The 20430-nt window shown below is 43.5% G+C and overlaps 1 protein-coding gene across 5 annotated transcripts in view; it reads right to left on the reverse strand.

Moving 5' to 3' along the window:
* The window catches only part of SRGAP2 (SLIT-ROBO Rho GTPase activating protein 2), a 234012-nt gene that overhangs the window by 34331 nt on the left and 179251 nt on the right, over positions 1-20430 (reverse strand). For all 5 annotated transcript variants that reach the window (XM_061187414.1, XM_061187411.1, XM_061187410.1 and 2 more), the window contains exons 11-14: positions 13136-13220; positions 10351-10378; positions 8448-8472; positions 2981-3041 (exon numbers count right to left, since the gene is read on the reverse strand). In XM_061187414.1, coding sequence (XP_061043397.1) covers positions 2981-3041; positions 8448-8472; positions 10351-10378; positions 13136-13220 — 199 coding nt within the window. The remainder of the gene's footprint in view (positions 1-2980; positions 3042-8447; positions 8473-10350; positions 10379-13135; positions 13221-20430) is intronic.

The raw sequence follows: 20430 nt of genomic DNA on the forward strand, positions 1-20430 counted from the left end.
CTGGCAATCTCGCCAGGTCATTTCATGGACATCTTCCTCATTCTTTTTTGCAGCTGCATAGTTTCCCACTGTGTGCTTATACCATAGTTTGTTCATCTATTCTTCCATGTATGGCATTTTGGTTGTTTTGTTTCTAATATTTTGCAATTACAAATGAGGCTGCAATAAATAACCTTGTGCAAATGTACTTTCATATTTTGGAGGTGTATCTTCATGGTAAATTCCTAGAAGGACTGCTGGATCAGATTAGTGCATATGTAGTTTTGTTAGATGTTGCCAAATTCCCCTCCAAAAGGGTTGTACAGGTTTGCATTCCCATCAGCAATATGTGAGCATACTTGTTTCCCCAGAGCCTCACCACAGAAATATGCTAAGTTTTGGTTTCTGCATGTACTGTGCCTGTACAGGGGCAGGGACAGTACATTCAAGCCACGATATCCAGAACCCATCCACTTCTCAACAACTCCACAGCTGACGCCTTATGCCATGTCTTCCCTGGGCTACTGAAGCAGCCTCCTATTTCCTCCTATGGTCTTATCTCTACACAGCAGCCTGGAATCCTTTAGAAAGATCACTCCCTGTTCATAAATTCTCCAACAGCATCCCACTCACTTAGAATAAAATCCAAACACCTACCTTAGTCGACAAAACTCTAAGAGTCTGGCCTCTGGCTTCATCTCCTGCCACTCTCTTCTCCACTCACTCTGCTCCAGCCACGCTGGCATCCTGCGTGCTGGTCGTTGCATATGCCAAGGATCTCTGCATGTGATGTTTCCTCTCCCCAGAACACCCTTCCCCAGATACCCATGTGGCTCACTCCCTGACTTCCTTCAGGATGGCAAATGCCACCTTCTTGGGTGACCTTAGAGTTTCCCTGAACAATCCACCCACAACAGTATCCCCTCTCCATTCTCCATCTCCTCACCTTGCTTTATTTTTCTTCATGACACTCACCAACACCTGATATATATTAATTTGTTTATTTATCAACTGATCATCTATTTATTGGTCCTTTAGTAGAATGTAAGGTTCATGAACACAGGAACTTTTTCTTGGTACACAATGAGCAATCAATACACACACAGACGGTCCTCAACTTACAATGGTTTGACTTAAGACTTTTCGACTTTACGATGGTACAAAAGCGATACACATTCAGTAGAATCTGTACTTGGAATTTTGATCTTTCCTGGGCTATTGATACGTGGTACAGTACTCTCTCGTGATGCTGGGCAGCAGTCATGGGCTGCAGCTCCCAGCCAGACATGCAAACACGAGGGTAAACAAACTATACACTTACAATCATTCTGTACCCAGATAACCACCCTGTTTTTCACTCTGTAGAGTATTCAATAAATTACATGAGACATTCAACACTTTATTATAAAACTGGCTTTATGTTAGATGATTTTACCCAACCGTAGGCTAATATAAGTGTTCTAAGCACGTTTAAGGTAGGCTAGGCTAAGCTATACATGTTTGTGTATAAGGCTTGCAGGTTAGGTGTATTAAATGCATTTTCGACTTTAGATATTTTCAACTTACGATGGGTTGATTGGGATATAACCCTATCATAAGCTGAGGAACATGTGTGCTTGCTGAATGAATGAATGAACAGAATGTATGGATGAGAGGATCCGAGTTCAGACTCTCTTGTTCCTATTGTCCTTTAGGCACAGATAATTCCTCCTCCCCTGAACTCAGTTTGGACTTACCTTTGCCAATTGCTTGACTATTAATCATTACCATCTTGTGAAATTTCTTATACTGCTATTCTGAATTACTACAGCTTATCTCTTTTTATTTAACTTTTTACTTGCTTATTTATTTTCTCCCAACTGCGTCTTAAAACCAAGTAAAGACAGGGTTACCCCTGCTTTTGTTTTCCTATTTGGCAATGCATGGTGCCCAGCACCGATCAGGGGCTTGATAAATATTTGTTGACTGTTCAATAGTGCTATACAATGCTGTTACTTCTGGTGGATGGAGATACAATGAAAAAATTGTAGCTGATTAGAATGGCATAAGTCGTAAACATGCTAACATAATTATTATTCCAAAAATAAACCCAAGCAATGCCCCAGTTTATTGGGAGAGAGGAAGGAGAGGAAGGGAGAGAACAGCTGCTTCTGAATTGAGACCAGAGATTATCTACATACCTCCTTAGCGCCAAGAAGGTCATTCTGTCACTTTACTTATAACTAGGCAGGATAACATCTAAAAACAATTTCTGATGCCCATTTCCTAGAAATCTTCATGGTGCTTGCTCAGATATCTGTGTTTTCTAAACACTCTTACACTTGGAAGGCTCAATTCATCTCTTTCCCTAAATTCTGTCCAACCAGCCTAGGAGCTGGTGAGGAATGGATTTATGAGATTCAGCGTCATCCAAGCAGAAGACAGTGTGACTTAGGTTGAGAAGAAGCCAGCCCTGCCAGACTCTCAAATGTTGGCTACAACCTTAACAGCAGCTACTAACTGAGCTCTGGAGATGTCCTAAACAGTGAGACCAAACCAGAACAAAAACTGAATATTACCAGGAGTCAATGCAATATTGTAAAAGGAGCTCGTTTTCAAAGCAGTCTGCTGCAGAAAGCCAATGTGACACAAAGGTCCAGCCTATGCAGTGGGAGATACCAACATGGGCAAAGACGGTGAGTAATGGCGAAACTAGCGTCACCACATCGGACCAGCTAGACTTACTCACATAACAGCTATAATTTAAAACTCACTCTAAGCTAGAAAAGGGAGTGTGGTAAGTGGCTAAGGCACCTGGGGGTCAAAAATACATGATATTTTTCTCTCAATGTCTAGGTGTGGCCATTCTGAGGTAGCAAACATTATGTGAACAAATAAGATTTTATTCCTCTTTGGAGAATGTCAGGATGGGAAGTCAATCTCTATTCTTACTCTATAAAGAATTCCTGGAAGTTCTTCCCAGTTCTTGCACAAATATGGGCAAGGCTGTAATCCTGCTTACCGTGTCTGCTGATAAACCGGATACAGCTTTCTACCACCAAAGGAATTGCCTGGCTGGAATCCTAAAAAGCCAAAGAAACACAACATTAGAATCTTCAAAGAGAGATAGCCCAGGGTCAGAGAAAATGAGCCAAAACCGTGTGGTACTTGTCTAAGCTGGATCAGTGGCTGGTCCACAAGAAGCATGCAGCCTGGCCTCCACGCTCCAGAGCACGTGCACAACCATCTACTTGGAATGCCTCATACCGATGTCTTAAATTCAGCGCGTCCTATATGAAACTGATCATTTTTATCCCACGCTCCCCCCCCCCGCAGCCATACAATCAATCAATACATACATATATTCTGTCAAGTTTGCCTCCTAAATCCATTTATCTCTCTCCATCTCTACTGCCACCAACCCAGTCCAATCCACCAGTATCTCCATTCCCATCCCTGTCGTCCTCCAAACCAGTTTTTCTTCCCTCATATTGGTTAGATGATCTTTAAAAGTGCACATTCCATCGTTTACTGTCTAGGCTAAACTCTTTCAAGGACTTCTCGTTACTTTCTGTAGCAGCCTTGCGTGTCTGGGGTCCTGTCTTAGCCTCCTGTTTTGTCTCCTGCTCCTCCTCCCACTCTGTTTCAGCCACACTGGCCTTCCTTCTGCTCCTCAGTAAGGCCTCCTTTGCTCATGGCTTTGCGTGAGCTGCTGGAATGCTCTCCTCACCCCGGACCCCCACCCCCAGGGTCGCAGTGCAAGTATCACTTCCTCAGGGATGCTTTTCCAGACTCCCCGGATGAGATCAGAGCCCCTGTCTACGCGCTCTCAGCACCTTGTACTTGGCCTTCACAGCCTGATTGTGACTTAATTGTGTGGGTATGAATATTTGTTTGCATTTGTCACCATTATAGCTCGAGTTCCACAGGGCAGATCCTATGTCAATTCTTGGTGTCCAGCTCTGGCCATGATGCTCTCACATAGCAGGTGCTCAATTAATATCAGTGGAAGGTAGCAGAATGAATCAATGGGAGCATCAGAGAGGGGGTTTGTTTGGCATAAAAGGCAAGAAAGAAAAAAACCCAACTCTTGGAAATAGTGGAAACTAATTGGTACTAACTTAAGCAGCAGGTCTCCCAGATATCAATCTTTGCTCTGCCATTTTTGCTCTACAATCCTGCCATTTATTTAACTTCTTTTGGCCTTAATTTGGTATCTACAAACTGGGGAGGGGGATTGGTGGTGAGGAGAGTAATATTTCCTATTGGCACACGAACACAGTGCTTACCATTTACAAAAGAATTTATAGAGGTGTTGGGTCATATATTAAGTGCTTTAGATAGATTGGTCCTGGTAACAACCCTATGGGATGTGTATTATTACTATCCTCATTTGACAAGTGAGGAAATGAAGGCTTAGCAAGGTGAAAGAGCAGCTTACGGTGACACAGTTGCTAAGGAGAAGAGCCAGGATTCAAACCCAGGCAGTCTCCCCCTGAGGCTGAGCATCTCACTACCACCCATACTGCGTCCTAGGAGCTTGGCAAACATAGTCAGGTGTGAATACCAAATATTACTGAAAACCAGTAGGGTTTTCTAGTGCAGCTAAATGCACAATCACTCAGTTACAGGGAAGGAAGGGGCCAGGCAGAGTGACCTTAATCCTAGTTAGAAAGGGCTTTAGATGTTCAGGACAGAGACTGGGTTCTCCAGTAGGATGGGTCCTGGGGCTTCTGCCCATTTCACAGGTTTGTTTGTGCCTCTCCCCCGGCCCTAAATTTTCAACTGTAGCCGGGGGTTTGGCCACTAATAGGGAAGCAGCTGGGTCTCATGAAGATGCCAGGCTGAGAGAAGAGCTGGCATGGCCTCCAGCTCCTGAGCTTGCTGGGAAGCCAGGATGCTGCCAGAGGACGTACTGTGTACCAAAGTGCAGCTGGAGTCAGGAAGGTCTCAGAGACCCAAATGCTCGTCTCATGACCCCCAGACCCGTCTGCTTCCTCCAGCTCTCCAGCTTCAGTAGCCGGTGTCTGCCTTCTTGTTGCCATCAGTAAATTCTACCAGTCAGCCTAGGCTGGTCTCAGAGGAAGAATCTTTGTCAGCTCTTCCTTACACTAATGAAGAAACTGGGTTCCACTATAAAAAAAACCCCAAACCTAATTTTTTGGAGGTCTTTTTATGTTTACAAACATTGTTATTATACTTTTCATTTACAAACAGTAGTAGCAGTGATAATGAGGACAGTGATATGAGGGTTTGTAAAGTTTTTCTGGTCCTAAGACCCAGAGGGAGGGAGGTTGGGAAGTTCACAGGTTATGGTTTCAATAAGTTACGTGAGTGCAAAATTCTGCCTAAACTTGTGGTAAAAGGAATATCAATGATAGCTAAAGGGAAGCATGCAGGGTTGCAGAAAGCAAGGCATCAAAGACATTAACCTGCATGTCCATGGTTACCAGAAGTAGCCCAGAGGATAATTTGTGGCAGACAAGAGTGGGCCAGAGATGACCTGTCCTACTGCAGAGGAGTATTTTCCTAGTCCCCACTGCTCCAGTGGAGCTTAAGTCAGAGTCCAGTGAAAACAAAGGACAAAGGACATTGCAAGGACAAAGTCATGAAGGCTTCAGACTCTCTCCTTGTAATGTTTCTGAGCTCCAAGTGAATCCATTTCCCCAGGACGTGCCCTGGTGAAGACCCTCACTTCACCATAGATCTTGCATACAACTGACTGAGCAGCCTCTATGTGTGTTCTTATTCAGTGTCTGTCTCTCCCTTTCTTCCTCTCTCCTTCCCTCCTCCAGTGTTAGAATCCATGTCAGTTTAATTCTTTTGTTCATAATATTTTTGGTCATTTAACCCCAGGGTTGGAAGGGCCCTTGAAGGACGATCGGGTCAAATCCCCATTCAATCAGATTAAAGGAACTTTAAACCAAAAGTGGAGGGAGAAAAGTAGCAAAAATAACTTGGAAGAGATAGTAAAGCAGGGGTCCAGTGATTTGCAGGGGAAAGCAATCAAGAAGGTGGCTAGATAATGTCTAAATATGTCATTGTTTGGCATAATTTCTCACACGTGAGAGAGTTAGGATTTTTGCCAGGTACTGATCTTTGTTACATTTGTTAGATTTACGTTTTCACTAGGGAGAAAATACAAGTCTTGACCCCTGATTAGATGTGGGTAATAAGGAAAAAAGAGGCATCAAAGATAAGATGTGGGGCTTCAGGGATTGTGAAGAATAGAGGGTCCCCATAGGAGTTGAGAAGTAAGGGGAGGTGCTAAGGAACTGAAAATGTGGTGGGAAGGCGAGGAGATGGATGCTGAGGGTAGGAGGTGCCACCGCAACTCCTGAGCATCAACGTCCTGCCCATCAGTTAGGAGTTAGATCCAAAGACTCAGAACGACAACGTTACAGAACAAGTGGACGCTTCGGGAAGGAGAGAAAAGAGACAGAATCATCTAAGGCAACACAAGTGACAAGGGAAAGAATATGGAAGGAAGTCAAAAGAGGACCAAGCCTTGGGGAAATGCTTACATTTCGAGGAACAGAGAAAAATGGGCCAGCAAACAAGATACAGAAGTAATAGGAATGAGAAAATTCTGGGCTTGACGGGAGCAGGGAATGCTTGGAAGCAGCAGTTGAGGCATCTCTTTTTGAAAAAAAGTCAGATGGTCTGAATCTAGGCTTTGCTAGGGTCAAAAATGATTGGAACGCATTGGGGAGACTCAAAAGCAAAAGCTACCCGGTTCTTCCTCTTGTTTGGCTGATTTGCCATAAACAACCAAACAAATTTTATTTCCTGGTTATGTATACAAGATTACTCCTCTTCCAAATTACTCACTATTTACCTTTCTATCTTAGAAAAACTCTTCACTGATCCACCATTAGATTTGAACTGCTGGAAAAAAAGTGAATGAAAACAAGGTCTTTACTTGATTGGGGTTTCTGGTGCATGCTGGAACTCTTACACAAATCTAGCACCTGGCAAATATGCTTTGCCTGCAACTGCCTAGGCACAGCAGGATGAAAACCAGATGGGTGCCGTTCTTTTCTGATTATGAGCCCCACCAGGGACACATATCACCTGCCAAACCGTGGCCTTTGGCACTCCTGCAGCCAGAGTGGTCGCACCCAGGCTCCATCTATATGTAGGAGGCTCAGTTTCAGTCCAGGAGCTGAAAGGAACAAACTTCAAGGTCAATCCTGTTCTTATTTTCGAAGGCGGGGGTGGGGGGGAACCTTGCTCCCTCTTTAAGATATCCACCTATTAATTTTAAATGTAATAAATGATCCCGGGGAGGCACTCCATTCCTCTCTAGTTTTAACTGAAATTATGAAAGAAAGGGGAAGAAGAAAGAAAGAAGAGGAATAAGAGGAAAGAGAACTGCAATGACATCTTTATAATTTAAAAAATGTGTAATTGCATCTGATAGTGTTCTCATTAAAAGAAGATCCAAAATAGAGAAGGGAAAAAAATTAGAGACAGCAAAGCTAAGACAAGTGCGGGCTATGTTATCAACTTCCCCAGCTGGACTGCCCAGCCAGCTCAAGCAGTGAGATCAGCTGAAGACCCTGCAGGGGCTACCACCATCGCAGAAACCAAGTGCCCTCTACATTCCATTAACTCCCTGTGGCTACAGCCACTGTGAATTACCCAAAATGATTTTTTAAAGCCTGGATCAGCTTTCCCCTGAGTAGACACAAAGACATTTCTGAGCTCTCTCCACCCCCTCTCTGCTAACTGCCTGCTGCATAGCTGGTACGAGCTTAGGGGATACAAAACCATTTTAGTATTTGCCATAAAGTATAATTAGGAAGTCCAATTTGCAACTGCAAAAAAAAACCACTTCAATTAATTCTTTTTAAACAAGCACAAGTGATGTTTAGATTATCCACTGATGTGGACTGCCCACGCCGAGCTAAGATCCCTCCTAAGGTGGGTCATGAGAGCTAGCTGCTTACAGCTCAGTGTCAGATTTTAATACAACTCTGAAGATAATGCACATAATTGCAGAGCTCAACATCTCTTGCTTATCATTCCTAGACCAGACTTATCTTTACATTTTTAGTATGTCTTAGAAATACATCCAAGATGACCATGCCATCAGAAACAAACAAACAAAAACCTGCAAACTTGGTCTAGGTGATTAGATGCTGTGAGTTACTGTCATATTGGTACCCATGTACGAAGTGTGAGGCCTCTTTCACGGTCTCCTAGAGAAGTAGCACCAAAGATAGTTCTGGCACAGCCTGCCGCAGTCAAACCAGACCTCTAGTATGTAAGAGCATAAACGACTAGAGAGGAGAGGAACGAGTCCCTGCCCCCCTCGCTAAATCGATGAAGTTGCCGTAATATTAAACATACTATGACTAAATGGTACATTCCAAATGTAAGTATGAAGTCAGAAAAGTGTCTGTCCCATCCACACTGGAGTTCCATAAATATCTGGGATCTAACCATTTCACGCCAGACAAGCCTGCCTCTTGCTGGGCCCTTACCTGTTTCCTCACAGTTGAGCTACGCCTGTGGTTGAATCCAGCAACAGGGAGGGAAAAGAGAAAATGAGATTAAAAACAATCTGTGAGGCGGTTAATGAAACAAGTCACATTAATCAGCTCAGTCCCAGAAGTGGCTAAGAGACTTGATAAGTTACCTTCCAAATGAAGCCCAATAAAGCGCTTTTCACAAAAGCTTAGAGGTCTCTGGTTTTAATGTCTGCCACCATTCAAAAGTAGAATAGGAGGGAATTGGTTCAATTTGCAGTAAAATATATATAGGTCAGACAACAGGAAGATTTCTCCATTTGCAAGGAGACACTAGTAAACACCAAAGGAAACTACGGTTTTCTTTCTCTTGGAAATCCTTAGGGAAAAGATAAGGAGCGATTTTCCCGGAATTTAGACAGTAGAGTGTCCAGACTGGAAGGAACCTTGGCGATTCCATAGGTCAATGCTTTTCAAGCTGTGTTTAGCCTTGGAAGCCTTTTCTCCAAGGGAATCTGACTCAGACAACAATCCCCCAAGCAAGGAGAGCAGTGATGCCTCTTTGAGTGAGGGTAGGAGGTAGGGACCAGAGCCCGGCTGCTGGGCACCGTCTGCCACTTCCACTAGGCTGTTCTTAAGAACCTCTTTGGAATCCTAGAGCTCCTTGGATCTAGGTGAATGCTCTGTCTTGTCTTTTTTTTGGCCACGCTGCACAGCTTGTGGGATCTTAGTTCCCCTCGCCAGGGACTGAACCCATGCCCCCTGCAGTGGAAGCATGGAGTCTTAACCACTGGACTGCCAGGGAAGTCCCTCTCTATCTTGTCTTATAGATGAGGAAACTGGAGTTCAGAGAGGGGAAAAGAGCAGCCCAAGGTCACACAGTGAATAACACAGCATAAGGGAATTCAGCTCAGCTCTTTTCACTCCCATAGAGCCTTCTGCAGTTATGGCACTTTAGGTGAACTTACACTAAGACTTTAGCACCAAGAAGATATATTCTACAGAATTCCATTATCCTGGTTCCCTCCAGTCAACAATACTAGTATATTAATGGGATCTTTATTGTAATCCACAATGACAAAACGATGAAAGCCAAATGAAGCTATTTTTAAGTAATGAGCCTATAATTGTAAATGGCCTCATGACTATTGTGTGTGTTGCCAGATATAAGTGGTTTATATAATGGGCTAACGCAGGGTCTCTAAGGAGTCCGGCCCATTAAAGCTCTTTCCCCAGTTAAATCAGCACATTTTTAGGCATCTGAGAACCTAAAATGAATGAATGCCTTGCTCTCCACCAACTCACGAGTTTTCTCATAGCAGCTCCATGACTGAGAGGGAAAATATTTGGCTGGGGTGGGGGAGGGCGGGGAAGGTGGGGAAAGATTGGGAGGGCTGCATACTTGTACATCAGGCGAGGATGTCTACCAATGCTGTTGGCAAGCAATGCAATGTAATATTTCATTATCCAGCGACACTTGCTAATTAGAGGCTGTCATCTTTTCCATGTATAAAAAAAATTTCAGGTCAAATGCTATCTTCTGATCCTCATTCCCTAGGTCAGAGACTTCCCCAAACCCACGCGTTGAAGTCTAAAAGCTAAGGTTAGGTTACCAGGATCCTCCAGCGTCGAACATTTCCTTTCCGTGCAATGCAGTGGTTTTGGGGGGTCTCTGGGACTATTTCGGCAAACGGTAGCTCTCTTCACTTAATTCTGCTCAGCAAATCCCATTTCCATTTGAGGCCAGATGGGGTCAGCAAGGTAAAGGGATGGAAGCCACCCCTGCCCTAGGCCACTCCTTTGCAAAGTCATCCAACACCTCTACAACTCAACTCCTTGGCTCTTTCCCAGGCTGGGATGGTTCTACCCCTCCGGCCTCTCTTCATCCCTTCCCAGGGCTGTCTCAGGCCACACCTACCTGGCCAGACTGCAATCTGTCCGCTGACCTGTTGGAAAGACAAAGGCAAAAAGCACATGTTGAAGCAGACGGGGTGAAAGGGGGAGACTTGCTCCCGGGAATGACTGTGTCTGCCCGGCTCCCCAGGGAGCCACTAGCATCACGTGTGACTAGCCTTCCAGGCAAAAAAGAAGAGAGCACCCAGGGTCTCTTTCTGGGCCTCGTTTCTGATGCTTGTTCCCAGCCCAGGGCTGCTGGTATCCTGAAACCTTAGGATTGCCAACTCTGCTTCCCAGTGGGAAAATGGGTGGATGTGGGGGAAAAATAGCAAGGCAGACCATATCTTAGAGAACAAATTATTAGAAGCTTTCCCAGAGATGAAATTCAGCTTCTCTTCTATGTATGCTGGGTATATGTGCGGTGGGGAGGGAGGGATGAACTTGCTTGCCCTTCAGGCTATGAACACACACACACACACACACACACACACACACACATACACACACACACGGTGGAGGGTGGAAGGGGAAGAAGGAAGGAATAGTTATTTGGGGAGAGGAAGGAGCATACGTCCAAATTCTCGTTTTAGATTCATACTAAATTCTCACTCCCATTACGCTGGGCTGAAATGACAAGGGAAAAATGATATTTAAAATGCTGCTAGACTGTGGTTCTCAACCCAACAGTGGGCCCTAATACTAAGCTGAATGGATCATACACAGCCTTAAAAAATGGAATTGAAAATCTTAACGCTCATCTGAAGTATTCTTATGTTTTTTAAAAATACACATGCATGTGCACTTGGGCCATTATGTAATCTGTGTTGCTTTTTTTGGGTCCACAGTTAACCCAGCTTGGTCTGTATTAGACCGTATTAGATAAACCAGGGAAAGGGTAAGCAGGCACTGAGCCGGGGAAGGAGAGATTGGCTCCCAAGCTCCTCATCCAGGTTCCTGGAGAGGCGACTCCAAGGGCCGAGGTGTGGGGCTGGGGGAGGGCAGGGCTTTTTCTTGCCTTTAAAGGTTGCTGATTGTTGATTACAGTTCAGCTCATCTTGAGAAACACCTCCCCCACCCCAACAGCCTCTCTTACCAAAGGCTCAGCTTTCGTCTGCAAAAATATTATTCAGAGCCATTATTTCTAACATCTGTCCCATTTCCATTCTGGAATATTCATACACATCAATTATCCCTCTGTGGCAAGAAACAAGGGGCTCTTGCGTTAGTGACAAATACATACAGAAGGCAGGGACATGATGACTTGCACACAGGAAGATCTATATTTTTCATTATTGCTACAACTTGTCATCTTTAGATGAAGGCAATTTGCAGCACTGATAAACGGTCACCAACCTTCACCCCTTCATAGTAGCACACTTGGTGCATGTATGTGTGTTGCAAACCCACACACACACACACACACACACACACACACACACACTCTCTCTCTCTCTCTCTCTCTCTCCCGCCCTGTTCCCCATCTCACTTATGGGTCATGCTTCGATTATCCTGGCAAAAAGAAATCACAGTTATAACTTGCTTCAAATAGTTCTGGGCTTTTCTTCCTCTGATTCCCCACGGAGCAATATGATAACTCAAGAGTAAAGATTTTCTATAAGCAAAGTTTGGATCTCAATGCCTAGACCTGTTCAGCCTGAGTCCCCTGGGTGGTGGGGAGGGAAGACAACAGAAGTTACTTAACAGGCTTTCTTCACATAAAAGAAAATGCCTTAAAAATCACAAGATCAAAGACATTAGAGATAAAAGAATTAATCATCTGGGGGAATCGTTCAGGGCAGGAGAACAGGGTAAGAAGGGCGGGTAGGAGGCTCTGATTTCTGAGGCCATTGAGCCAGTGAGTGCTGTATACTTCCCTAGATTCTGCAGTTGGTCTGAAGAATTTATTTGAGAACGCTAGACCTCTGTGGGTGCAGGTTTTGCCTTTCACTGGTGTTAACACCCCAGTAGCCTCCCCCTCCCCATCTTTAAGTGAGGAGATCAGTGGGGCAGGGCCTTCAGAGGTGTCCCCAACTTGGGAATCCCATTTATCATAGGATGCTGAGAGCTGGGCAGGAGACCTGGGCAAGGTGCCAAAAACCCCAGGGAAGCTTCTCTTTCAACCTCTGCCTTGTGTTTGACAGCTGAGGAGAGAAAGCCCAGAGTGCCAGCCCAGTCCTCTGCCTTGCTACTTTCCAGGGTCTGGTTAAAATCATCCTATGAGACCAGATAGTCGATTCAGCACCACAGTTTCAGCCTGGCCAAAGCAGGGAGAGGGCTGCCTCTTAGCACCAGGACCCTTCAAAGCAGAAGAAAACCTCTGCCCCACCTTGAAGCTACAGACAGCTGCAGTCTGCCCATCACCCCTGCCCTTGAGAATCCTCTCCTCTTTTCTCCTCAGAGCAGCTGTGAAGCTCACCTCACAGCTCCCCACCTTCTTGCTTTAGCCTCGGTCCCGCTACAGAGGAGCTGAGAGTTTTCCCAAAGTGTCTGGACAGTAAAGAACCCACCAGCTCCTTGGCCCCAGCATTGGCAGAGGAGGCGCAGGAGGGGGGCTGGGTGGAGAGCAGGCACACTCCATTTAAACAAATAGATGATGCACATTAGTGCTTCATTAAGCATCGGCCCTTCCCCATTACTCAAGCGGTCATTTGGGGCGTGTGCTTCCACATCAAACGAGTGAGGAAAAGCAATGCATTCATATAACCAGACTGGGTCTGCTTGGCTGAGGATGGAGGCGCGTGCTCAGCACTTGGGCCCAGGGCTCGGCTTTCCCTCAGTGCCAAATCTCCAGCAGAGCCCACACTCACTCTCTCCCAGGGTTTTCTGGAGAAGGTCGTGCTTGGCTTGTAGCTTGGTGATGAGGTTCCTGCCCTCCAGGTACTCCTTCATTTTCTGTAAGGCAGGAGGACAAAGAACAATCAGACTCCTGAAGGAAAAAAAAAAAAAAAAAATCACAGACGCTCAGCTGTACAATTCCCTTTCAAAGAGGGCTTTTGGTTTCTGACCCAATTTCCACCGGGTCCGTTTTCTTTTTTCTAAATTTAAAAAAATTTTTTAAATTTTTTATTATTTAATATTGTATTTTATTTAATAATATTTTATTTATTTAATATTTTATTTTATTATTTAGTATTTAATATTTTTTATTATTTATTAAAAAATTTTTTAAATTTAATTTTCACCAGGTCCGTTTTTTATTTTTTATTTTTTAAGGCCCTGAGCATCTGAGCAGCTGCTGATTTTCCTGGTGGATTAGTATCCTGCTCTATGTCTTCCTGGGAGCTCCACGTCGGCCACCATAAGAAGCTATCTCCTCGAGCCCCTCATCCATCTCTTTCAGCTCCCCGGAAGAAGAGCGGGGGCTGGAGGGACTCACTGAACCCTGCCTTTTTGGTGTGAGGATCCACACCTGCAGCTCATCACCTCCACTGACATCCAGCCCTGCCCGGCCCCTCCCAGGGTGCATTCCTTCACACCAGGAGCAATGTCAAGGCTCAGCCCCTGCCTCGGCTGCAAGCACCAAGCACAGCATTCAGCGCATCTCTGTCTGAGCCGTATTTTCATCATTTCAGTCGCTTCCTCCTCTATTGTGCACAGTCTTTGTGGAAAGCTTGGGATTTCTGAGCACACAGAGAGAAGGGTTGCCACCCTCCACTTGTATACACACATGCTGGCGGTTCCAAACACGAGATGAGGTTTATGGAAATGCGATCCCATCTGCTCTAACAGTCAAAATATGATTGCTGTGCTGTACTTTGTGATTTGACCTCTCTCAACCCTTGTCTGCCCAGCAAGAGACTATGTTTCCCTGGACAATTTATCAAATCTCCAAGACAACTCTATGAACTAGGATTATCATTATCCCCATTTTACGGATGAAGGCACTGAGATTTGGAGAGATTCAATAAGTGGCTCTAGGTCAAACGATTAGTGAGTGGTGGAGCCAGTATCCACATATGCAGTTTGACAATACACTGTGTGCTTTTAATCGTTATGATAACGTGCTTGATCTATTATGGTACAGAGCAGAAGGAGAGAAGCAGAACAAAACTTCACGGTATTGATTCTTTACATACGTGTAGCAATTTAAGAATTTTTAGAGTACTTTAGCATGTATTTGACTCTCACAATAACTCTGTACAGCACATAGGGGAGACATCATATTATTTCCTGATTACGGATGAGAAGGGGAAGGGGGCATTGCTGATCGCCACAAGCCAGTAAGTGGCGGTGTCAAACCTGGATCCCAGGCCTTTGGACTGTTAACATGGTGTCTTTCCTACGCTACCCCGTGGCTGTTCACGGGGATCTCAGTTTGCCTTGGTTGTCTCCTGCTGCAATGGTTCATCTGCTGGGTCAGGGGTCATCTGCCCACGTCTAAACTCACGAGGTAAAATGGCAGTGTTTCCCTGAGCGTGATCTGCGAATCACTGGTGATAACGTGAGGTAGTGGGGGGGGGGGTAAGTGGATATAACACCTAAAATTATAAAGTCCTGTCTTTTAATGTACTAAGCAAACAGTATAATTATACGTCAAGCCTTTGATTTTAAGGTTATTACTACTTAGGGTGAAGACAGAAAGAAAGGGTGAAAAAAATGTGAGTTACTTTTATTCTGTACCTTTCTGTACAGTGTGAAGTTTTAACTGAGTGTGTATTTCTCTCTCTCTTTCCTTCTCTCTCTTGTAAAAACAAAGAAAAATGCTGCTTTCTCTGGGATGCTCAACCTGGCCCTCCCTTGTTCACCCAGATGCTCCTGTGTGGAGCTTCACAAATCTCCGACAGCACTTTTCACCCAGCCCTGTCATGGAGGCTTTGCTGCTCCTACGTCTTTCCCTCCAAATGGTATCCTCTCTATGGTCAGAGACTGTGGCATTCACTATTCTTTGCATCCCTGATGCTTAGTACTGTGCCCAGAAGATAGTAGACACTCAATAAATGTGTGGAAATGAGTAAATAAATGAACAGTCTCACTCTCCTCTGGATAGAACCTTCCTCAGCAGTTACACACCGCGCCCCCAAGTATGCCCCTACTCTCTGCATTAAATAGAAGACAAACAAAAAACAAGCCCTATGACAAATCATTTCTGCTGCTTTCCTCACGACCTGTTCCCTCTGCTCCTTTGTGCTTTTGCATGAGAACATCTGCATGAAAATAGGCTCCGTTGTCACCTTCCCCATCCCATCTGCTCCAGCTGCCAGCTCACCTGCTGTCAGTCTTCCCTGGGTGACATCCTAATCCCCAACCAATGCCTAATTGTGAGGCTTGGAACAGTACTTCAGGGCCCAGAGGCGAAACACCTTCAGGAAACATCCACTGCTAACATCTGAACCACGAGAGCCCCCTCTTTGGAAGGTTATCCCAAGGAGACTCTAAAGGTGCCCTAATGAGGGAAAATTCACCCAGACACTGTAACCCTTAAAACAAGACCAGAATGCTCAGAAAACAGCCAGAATTCTGAAAGGAGATGGATGCAAATTCCTTCCTCTCACTCGTGTATACTTGTGATTCCGGAAATCATCTTTTTCATTCATGTTCACAGTTCACTAGTTAACTCTGGCTGTCACTCAGTGAACCATTAAAATAAATAACAATCTGATAAAGAGGTATGATGAATTAACTTTTCGGGTTCCACTAAATCCTGAAGGATCAAAAACTGTGTCAAGGTATATGACCTGCATGCCTAATAGTGGAAACAGTGGTTGGAAGTTTTCCGTCTAGGTAAGCCGGGTATGGGAAGGTAAAAGCATCCTATTCGCAGGCATGTCATTTATCACTTCCCTGTCCCGCCCATAAATCTGCACTCATCTCTATGACAGGTAAACTGGGAGAAGTAACCTGGGCTTTCCTGGGAGGAGCTTAGTTAGAAGGCTTCAGCTACTGCTGTCCAGACACACAGCGAAGGGAGCTGAGACAGCTGACGACAAGGGAGGAATAGGTAGCTTTTCAATGATTTCTGGAGGCCAGGGGGCTAGGAAAATAACTGTTCATGTGTAATCTCAAAATCCTTCCTTGGGCAATAAGGGTCACTTTCCTTATTTAAACCATGTCCCAATATTAGGTAATTAATTTTCTTTCATTCCACTCCCTGTACCGTGCTCCTCTCCTGAAACACCTAAAGGTAAAGTGATTACCTGGAGTTTTCCTCAGTGGAGGAAAAAGGAATGGATCATGGTCTATTCCAGATCACCAAAATGAAATCAAATTCCTAAAACACAGTCTGACTGCCACGCCCCCATACGCCCCTACCCCCATTTTACACGCAATATTATCAAAACTGAGAATTTTTTCCAAAAATAGGAAGGGAGGCAGGAGCCTATTGGGTGGTTTTGGTTTTCGCCATTGTAAACCTTCAATTCAGTTTTTATGATCTCACTGATTTCTTTCTAAATAATTCCTAATTGGGTATTAACTGTCAGTGATGAGTTTTATTAACTGAAAAGGATTAGTATAATAATTTTTCTTTCTAAGCCTGCCCTCCCTGACAGACATTTTAGTTGCAGTAAAATGGAGAAGTCTGAGTTGGTGTATTCTAGTCCTACTACCTACTAACTCTTCCAACCTTGGGCAAGTCTCTTTAACTCCCAGAATCTTAGTTTCCCCATCTGAAAAATGGGGATAATATCTTGTTTCACAAGGGTGTTAAAGATGAAATAAGATAACAAGCATGACTGTGATTGTTAACACAAGGACTGGCAACTAGCAGGTGCTCAGAAGTGTTCCTTATACAGAATCACCTGCTCAACCGAAAACCAGTCCTTCTCTAAACTTCTTTGCTTTGTGCTAATACTTAAGAAAGCTCAATCAAAGCAGGTTTCTGGCCTTAAAAAAAAAAGTTAGAGGCACAAGAATGGTTTTCAAATTTAATTTTAAAATACCTCTTCTCTTTAAATACATTCTTTCCATGGTGGTATAAAACTCACGGACCTTGCCTAGGCCTTGAATTTAATCTGTGAACCCAAGGCCATAAGTATCCGCTGCTGCCAGAAGGTGGGGTGGGTGGGAGGAGCGAGCTATGCCTAGCCAGCCCCGTGCACAGAGATACACAGATGTCATTACTGTGGCTGCTTCCCCACCATCCAAGCACGCTGACATTTCCCCTCCTCCCCGTCAATTTTTAAAGCAGGAAACAGCTGTCAGACAGAATACATAATAGAGCAAACATTTCAACAGGAGCGTATCTCCCCACTTTAATTGACAGGGCAGGGGCATTCATGCATTTGTACCTGCTTAGCACACATTTATCAAGTATCTGTTTATTCTTGGAGAATACCAAGATAAAAAAAGGTCTTGGACCTCACCAAGTCTAGCAGTCTTAGAGCACTGTCCATTCAATGGCCAAAGAACTGGGTCCTCTCCAACCTCTTACCTTACCTGAATCTGTCCTCCCAAATTCAGGCAGTTTAGCTTTGTTTATTTTATCAGCTATAAGCCCTCCTTCCCCCATTTCATCCCCCATTCAAGAACCCCATACTCCAACCCCCATACAAGGAAATACCTATAAGGGTTTGACAGTACTTGGCTAAAAACAGTGAGCATTACTGCCTATGAGCAGGGAATTGGTTAAATAAATGATGGAACATCCATCCATACAATGATGTTCTGTGCAGCCATTACAAAAGGAGGCAGATCTTTTGGACTAATGTGAAGATAATAGCCAAAATAAATTAAGTGAAAAAAGCAAAGTGAAGAACGGTATGGATGGTATACTTCTATTTGTATTTCTATTTATTTTATTTCCTTACATTTCTAATGTAATAATATTATATTAAAGGGTACATCAGTGGTTGTCTCCACACAGAATACCTCTGGAAGGACACAGAAGAAACTGGTTTCAATCACTGTCAGAGGGGAGGGGAAGTGGGAGTTGGGGATGGGTAGAGGCTTGACATTTTTCTGTATTCTCTTTTGAAATCTTTGCATCTTTTTTTAACACTTGCAATAAAAAGGCAATGGGAAAAAAGGTAGACAGTGTTGCATTGTTTGTTATAGAAGACAAGTGATACAAAGCCAAGGAGGTCAGAAAATGTCTTCTCACTTAGAGCAAAGAAGGGCAGAAAGCTGAACTGTTCCTGAGCCTTCCCCTTAGCTCCGCTTCCTCAGCAGGGCATAGAGAAGGCCTGTGTCCTGAGACCAGGAGACCAGAAGATCAGAGCTCTGGTTTCAGCTCTTGCTGAGGACTTTAAACAAGCTACCCATACTTTTTGGATTTTTGGGGTTTTTTTTAGTTTTTTAAAAAAAATCTTTCAAATGAGAAGGCTTGGTTAGATGATTTTTTAAAAACACTTCAAGCTTTAAAATTCCATGATTATTTTCCTGGGACTCTTGCAAACGACTGACCTTTGTAGGTCACGCTTCAAATTTTCAATAGATGTCATCTGGGCAGATGAATCTGATGACAGCCGAGAATGGTCAGAAAGCTTTCCTAGCAGCCCTCTGGGTCACTAGGCACACTATTAGGAGTGAAAGCCATGACAAGGGACCTCTTCCCAATCTTCCAAAAGAAGGCAACTTCTAGGATGCGCTACACTGATGTCTTTGAAGGGCACAGGGAAACACATGGGAAACGTTTGTGGAGACAAAAGACTAAGAAAAGCACATCTGCAGTTGTGTTGGCTTTGTAGGGTTTGGCAAGCACAGGCAGCTGTCCTGGGGAACATGCACGCCCCCTTTTCTTGAATGTCCATTTTGCCACCTCCCAAAAGTCTTTTTATCATGAACTATCTGACGCGTTCCAAACACCAATCACAAAAATGATGAACTCTCTTGTAAATCTGTTACTAGACAAGCCCATACAAAAAAACCTTCCTGTTAGCCAAGGAAATTTGCACACAATTGTGATAAGTAGCATTATGGCCACAAAAGACAGGAAATGAGTTAGAGGACATCAGTGTATTCAGACAGAGGTGAAAGGATGGGTGGGATTTGGGAGGTCACCAGTTTGAATATGGTCATTCCTGCTCTTACTAAAGGTCAATTTTGAATACAAATGTTATAGCTTCACTTAAAGCCAAAAAGTAATTTCTGACAGTCTTAAATACAGATTTTTATGTCCAAAATTCTTATTTAATCTTGTTCTGCAATGTAACAAGATTGGGTCATTTAAGTAGCGTTATATCTAAGCAGTCCAGACAGACCAGCCAGACAATCCCAAAAGCCTCTCGAGGATTTAACAACCGCCTGAGATAAAGAAGCTTGGGGAGGTACACAGCCCTCACTATAGACAGGAAGTTTTCTTCATGTCTGTCCCAGGTATTTCATGCCTTCATGCTTTTGCACATGCTGCTCTTGCCTCAAGGAATGCCTTTCTCCTCTTGATTCACTCATTGCCTGATCAGCACAGAAGTTACTTTGTATGTAATGTTTCCCCAACTCCATTTATCCTGATTGCCATTCATGCACATGTGCATGTATGCACTTAACATTTTTTACATTTATTTTTTTTAATTACCCAAATCAACCTATTGTAATTGTATTGTAATTGTTTACATGCAGTAAAGAAGAAAGTTTTCCCTTCATAGGCCTAATTCCATCATTCTCCTCTTCATTTTATATTCTTAGCATTCCCAGCTTATATAGTACAGTGTCTGGTACATAGTAGATCCTTAATAAATGATCAATGAACAATTTAATAATATTCAATGAATAAATTAATAGTGATGATGGGGATAATAAATTTTCAGCAATTCTGAGCACTCGCTACAAAACAGGCAATGTGCTATGTATTTTACAAAAATGAATGAATGAGCCAAAATGTCATTCCATTCTTTCTCTGTATAGATTTTAGTATTTTACTCATAAATGTATTAAAGAATGTTATAATGAAATGACTTAGGAAAATATTAATCATTTGTTAAATGAAAGCAGCAGATTATAAAACAATATGTACAGCAGTATCCCATTTTTTATAATAAAATTATAAATATATGCTCACATCTGTGTGTACGCATAGAAAAAAGCCTGGAAGAGAATATATTCTAACACTATTATTTCTAGGTTATTGGGATTATGGCTGATTTTTAGTTTCTTTTTACTTCCAGATTCTATATAATAAGCATGTTTTGTTTTGTATTACAAGAAAAAAAAAAGTTATTTTAAAAGA

Source organism: Eubalaena glacialis, chromosome 3, assembly GCF_028564815.1.
Source record: "Eubalaena glacialis isolate mEubGla1 chromosome 3, mEubGla1.1.hap2.+ XY, whole genome shotgun sequence".
In the NCBI taxonomy this organism is placed as follows: Eukaryota; Metazoa; Chordata; class Mammalia; order Artiodactyla; family Balaenidae; genus Eubalaena; species Eubalaena glacialis.